We start from the raw sequence: 6,326 nt of genomic DNA on the forward strand, positions 1-6,326 counted from the left end.
ATGTTCGATCTTATCGCGATAGATATCATCGACGATTTAAAATAAATAGTATTATTTGATTATTATGATATCTGTATGTGGAGGTACCGACCGCCGCCGATAAAGATTAGTCACCGTTCAATCGTCGAACATACAGTCCACACTAATTTATTGTCCATGCACGCGTGGGCTCTCGTTTATAGTAAAATAAACCAAAGGTATTTTTAATGTGAGTTATTTCATTAATTTCACAACCAACATTTGGTCCATCGACCCGGATGTATCGCGAATCGGTGTACTCAAAGTTCGTAAAATATTCATAAAAAAAAAAAAACAGTGCGCAAGGTTTAGTTTTATTTTTCGCCAAGTAAATATTCAATTGTTTTATTTTTATTTTTTTATTCGGTCTCGTTATATTGCCGCATATGTTAACAAGTACACATGTGTATTGCAATTGTGATCTACAACATCATTGGATTTGGATTCGCTAAATCAGGTCAGAGCTTCCTAATTTCTATTTCCTTTATAATAATCGGTGTTGGGATTTGCGCGCTACAGTACAAGCACGGTAAAATAGTACATAAAGTATTGGTGGTTAATCGTACTTATTTAATATAGTCGTTGTCAGCTGGGCTTTCCATACTAGAATACTCGTATAATCGCATCTAACATAAATGGCTGAAATAATAGCTCTCACCATTCGTCGAGGACAACTCAAAGGTCAATTGACTAGGTTCGGTTCTTATATCAAAGATAATAAAGATAACATTGATATAGAACAACTCACACATCGCAGAGAAAAAATGAGCGTAATTTGGGACGATTTCGAACAAGTTCAAACGCAAATCGAAGAAGAGAAAGGGATTAACGATGAGAGCGAAAACTATAGAGCAGAATTTGAAGAGTTATATTTCAAAAATATGGCAGAATGTGACAAACTTATGAAAAGCGTAACGACAAATTCTAATAATTCCGATCGTACTGATGACCCGTCTGGTATAGGAAATAGTTCTCGCTCGGTCACACCTTCCGACAACGGTCATCACGCTCCCACTCCAATTAAACTAGCCGCCCTAGAAATTCCTAAATTTTCTGGAAATTATACTGAATGGTCATCTTATTATGATATATATATGGCAATCGTGCATAATAACAACTCATTAAGTGACATTCAAAGATTCTTTTATCTACGTTCGTCACTTAGTGGCGATGCCGAACGTAGCATACAATGCCTACAAACAACGTCTGATAATTACCAAAAGGCCTGGGCTAGTTTAATCGAACGATATAACAATAAAAGAATTTTGGTACAGGTACACACCAAGGCCTTATTTGACATAACACCGATAAATGAGGAATCTTCGCACCAATTACGTAAATTGAACGACGTGTTATCAGGTCACATAAAAGCGCTCGAAACACTCGGTCAAAGTCCAAAGCAATGGGGCTCATTGCTCGTACACTTGATCACGACTAAATTAGATACTGCAACATTACGTCATTGGGAAAGCGAAGCACATAAACTAGATAGCGTAACCGCCGAACAATTACTTGAATATTTACAATCTCGATTCCGGATATTAGAAGCAGTCGAGTCAGCCGGTAAATTTGTTCATACCTTAAAGGCAATTAAAGAACAATCGAAACATAAAAAAAATACACAAAGGTCTACGTCATTTGCCACCTCGGGAGAAATTAAGTGCTACAACTGTAAACAGTCGCACACGATTTATAAATGTCCGTCGTTTTTGAAATTATCGATTATTGAACGGATAAAAAGGATTACAGAGCTTAATTTATGTAAAACTTGTTTACGTTCACACGACGGTGAAAAATGTAATGCTCGCCCGTGTCCGAAATGTTTACGTGCACATAACGGATTATTACATATCGTACCGCGTAACGCATCGGCCGATAAAACGAACAACGAGATGTCGTCGACATCGGAAGGCGTAGTCAATAAACGCGAGATTAATAGAGATAGTGCTAATACCGCGGAGACAACGAGTGTAGTCGCGCATACTACGCGTCAAGACGTAAACAATCAAATATTATTGTCGACCGCTGTTGTACTGGCCTACAGCAATTCGAACGAATTAGTACCATGTCGCGTTTTACTGGATTCTGGATCACAGAATAATTTCATTACGGAATCAATGTCTAAACGTTTACAGCTAAAAAGAAGAAAAATATCGTATTCAATTATCGGTATAAATCAATCGAATCACAGTGCATCGCATCAGATATCTACAAAAATTAAATCCCGACTACGCAATTACGAAACGTATTTAGATTTCGTCGTAATGCCTAAATTAACGAGCTACCTGCCGTCAACGTCGATAAGCGCGTCGGATATAAATATACCTAAGGGCATCGACCTCGCCGACCCGTCCTTCAATACGTCTAATAAAATCGACATGATTATAGGCTCGGAAATATTTTTCGAATTAATTTGCGCCGATCAAATTAAACTTACATATAACGGCCCTACGTTTCAAAACACCCTTTTCGGTTGGGTTGTTGCTGGTCCGATATCTAGTTCTAAAGAACGCGCACAAGCCAACGACGACGTTATAGCGTTATACTGTAGTACGAGTCCGTCATTAACGAGTCTTGAAGAACAAATAGCGAAATTTTGGCGTTTAGAAGAAATACAATGTAAGACTTATTCTTTAGATGAAAAAACATGCAAAAACCATTTTGATGAAAACGTGAAACGTGCTAACGACGGTCGATTCATCGTATCGTTACCGTTTCGTGAAGCGCCAATACTAGGAAAATCGTACGAAATCGCATTACGACGTTTTTTATCGTTGGAGAGACGTTTTCAAACTCAACCTAAACTCAAGGAAGACTATAAAAAATTTATGGATGAATATATAGCACTCGGACATATGGAAGTTGTTACAGCCGAAGAACGAAGTGTCTATATGAAAAAAAATTATTTACCACATCATGCGGTCACGAAGGAAAGTAGTAGTACGACAAAGCTAAGAGTGGTATTCGATGCGTCTTGCAAAACTGACACAGGTGTAAGCTTAAATGACACCTTATACAAAGGTCCTAGTATTCAGGAAGAACTCGTATGTATTATGGCCCGGTTTCGTACGCATAAATACGTAATTTCAGCGGACATCGTTAAAATGTATAGGCAGATCTGGATCGCACAGCATCATCAAGATTACCAAAGGATTTTATGGCGTTCCAGTCCCGACTTACCTATTCAAATTTGTCGCTTAAAAACCATTACATACGGAGTGTTGACAGCGTCCTTTTTAGCCACCGGCTGTCTCCAAAAATTAGCTGAAGAAGAACATAAAAACTACGCTAACGCATGCAGAGCAATCCGTCAAGATTTTTATATGGACGATCTATTAACCGGTGCGGACACGATAGAAAACACGTTAAAATTACGAAACGACATTATTACGGTACTGAAAACAGCTGGATTAGAATTACGTAAATGGTCCAGTAACGTGACGGAACTGTTACGCGACGTATCTAAAATAGACATAGTCCACGGAAACAGCAATTGTAACAGTAATAATTACGAAGGAAAGGTTACGAAGCTATTAGGTCTATTTTGGAACCAAGAAAACGACTCTTACCAATATATGGTAGAATCATACAATAGCACTTCTCGAATTACAAAACGTAATGTCTTATCAGAAATAGCCTCGGTTTTCGACCCTCTAGGCCTGATAAGTCCAATTGTCGTACGTTTAAAATTAATTATACAAAAATTATGGCAATTGAATATAAATTGGGACGAGGTACTACCGTCAGAAATTTGTTGCGAATGGCGGAAAAATCGAATCGATTTAGAACAAATAAATTCATTAACAATTAATCGTTTTATAATTAATTCTGGAAAGGTGTGTAATGTACAAATACACGGTTTCGCGGATGCCTCTATAAGCGCGTACGGCGCGTGTTTATATTTACGTACGACTAACGATAACGGAAATATAAAAACCAGTTTAATATGCGCGAAATCACGAGTGGCGCCGTTAAAGGTCGTAACACTGCCGCGTTTAGAATTGTTAGCCGCTTTATTATTAGCACGTTTATCGGCAAAATATATTCCATGTCTACAATTACGCATAGACGAAACTTATTATTGGACCGACTCCACAATTGTACTTGCTTGGATTTCATCACCGTCGTCGAGATGGAAAACTTTCGTAGGTCATCGAGTGAGTGAAATACAAGAGCTATCATCCATATCACAATGGAAACACGTAAATACGAATGAAAATCCCGCAGATATTGTTTCTCGTGGATGTTCATCATTACAAATAATCGACTCAAGATTATGGTGGAACGGCCCAGAATGGTTACAAGCCGAAAAATCAGATTGGCCGAAAACAAATTGCAGTCTGGGTGAGGATAATATATTAGAAGAAAAACCCGTAACTAAAATAATTATGTCGACCACACGTGATACTTCATTTTTGAACAAATATTCTACACTGTCCAAGCTAGTAAGAGTTATCGCCTATTGTTTGCGATTCAAAAATAATGCAAAGCCGAACTCTAAGAAGGTTAGTGGAAGTCTTCTTTTCGACGAACTTGAATATGCTACTACTGCCATAGTTAAATTGGTACAATCGAACGCATGGTATAATGAATTAAAATGTTTAGCGAAGTCGTTACCAATAAAAAATAATAGTCCATTAATACGTCTTAAACCGTTTTTAGATGAAAATCACGTCATTCGCGTGGGTGGTAGGCTAAAAAATTCAAGTACACTAGACATTTTTCAAAGGCACCCCGTAGTACTACCAGCTAACAGTCCGTTTACGCGTTTAATATTTTCCAACGAACACGACAAGTCTATGCACGGCGGACCGCAATCGATATTAGCGCGTATACGTCTTAGGTATTGGCCTTTAAACGGTCGTAATATTGCCAGAGCGGTTGTTCAACGATGTGTAAAATGTTTCAAGTACAAGCCAATAGTCGTTCAACCGATCATGGGCGACCTACCTAAAGATCGTGTGGAACCTGCTAGAGCCTTTGCAAAATGCGGTGTAGACTTTGCTGGACCTGTATACGTGAAATCGAGCTTACGTCGCAAGGCGGCAACTAATAAGGCATATATTTGCGTGTGGGTGTGCTTTGTAACTAAAGCTATTCATATCGAATTAGTAGGTGACCTAACTACGGAAGCCTTTTTAAACGCGCTTAACCGATTTTTTGATCGACGTGGTGTCTGTAGCGACATATACTCCGATAATGCGACAAATTTTGTCGGCGCTAATCGACACTTACAAGAGTTAAAACAGCTATTTTTATCTGTTGATCATCAAAATAAAATGCAAATTGCACTTAACAAGATCGGAGTAAACTGGCATTTTATTCCGCCCCGATCGCCCCACTTTGGCGGACTTTGGGAAGCCTCAGTTAAGTCCGTTAAATCACACTTATATAAGACATTAGGCAACGCAGCTCTAACATATGAAGAGCTATATACTGTGCTTGTACGTGTAGAGGCTATCTTAAATTCCCGCCCTCTCACTCCGATATCCACCGATCCTACAGATCTCACGGTTCTCACACCTAGTCATTTTTTGATTGGTGATAATTTATCCGCGTTACCCGAACGTGATGTATCTACCACGCCCCCGAACAGATTGACAAGGTGGAAAAGGGTAACTCAGCTCACACAGCAACTTTGGCGTCGTTGGAAGCACGAGTACCTAAATCAACTACAAGTACGGGACAAATGGTGTCATTCGAAGGGTCCTTCTCTCTCTACTAATACTATTGTTCTGCTCCGTGATGACAAACACCCTCCACTACATTGGAAGATTGGTCGAGTCATAGAAACCCACAAGGATTCAGATGGAGTCATACGAGTAGCCACCGTACGTACTAACGAAGGTGTTTTCAAACGTGCGGTAAGGATACTGTGTCCTTTACCTTTCGAGGGGAATGTTAAGTTGACGTGACCTGTTCCACAATTGTAATATTTACCATTTATATTTATATACTTATTCAGTTTCAGATTTATATATTGTTCAATCTTTAATCGCTAAATTACCTGATTATTTATTAATTATTTTAATTGTTTGTAAAATTTAAATTTCTATTTCTACTGTGAATATTTATATTTATTATCTATCTATGCTGTAATTATGTAAATTTTAACATTTAGTTTATACAGTCCACGCGTAAAGAACAGGATTTATTATTATATCAGGTGTTTATTATTATTATTATTATTATTATTATTACCATGTAAAATTATATTCTTTATATTGAAACAGCACAATGTGTGATTTCAAGGTGGGCGGTATGTTCGATCTTATCGCGATAGATATCATCGACGATTTAAAATAAAT

At 38.0% G+C, this 6,326-nt stretch overlaps 1 protein-coding gene across 1 annotated transcript; it reads left to right on the forward strand.

The window, feature by feature from the left end:
- The first annotated feature begins 33 nt into the window (after nucleotides 1-33).
- On the forward strand, nucleotides 34-6,012 carry LOC112593373. Its single transcript, XM_025337750.1, has one exon. The coding sequence runs from the start codon at nucleotides 654-656 to the stop codon at nucleotides 5,931-5,933; it is 5,280 nt and encodes a 1,759-aa protein (XP_025193535.1). The 5' UTR covers nucleotides 34-653; the 3' UTR covers nucleotides 5,934-6,012.
- The last annotated feature ends 314 nt before the right edge of the window (nucleotides 6,013-6,326 follow it).

Source organism: Melanaphis sacchari, unplaced genomic scaffold, assembly GCF_002803265.2.
Source record: "Melanaphis sacchari strain LSU unplaced genomic scaffold, SCAv2.0 Contig2017_pilon_pilon, whole genome shotgun sequence".
Lineage (NCBI taxonomy): Eukaryota > Metazoa > Arthropoda > Insecta > Hemiptera > Aphididae > Melanaphis > Melanaphis sacchari.

What these genes read in the sequence shown, in the direction of transcription:
- LOC112593373 (XM_025337750.1), top strand. Translation starts at nt 654, where the DNA reads ATGGCTGAAATAATAGCTCTCACCATTCGTCGAGGACAACTCAAAGGT.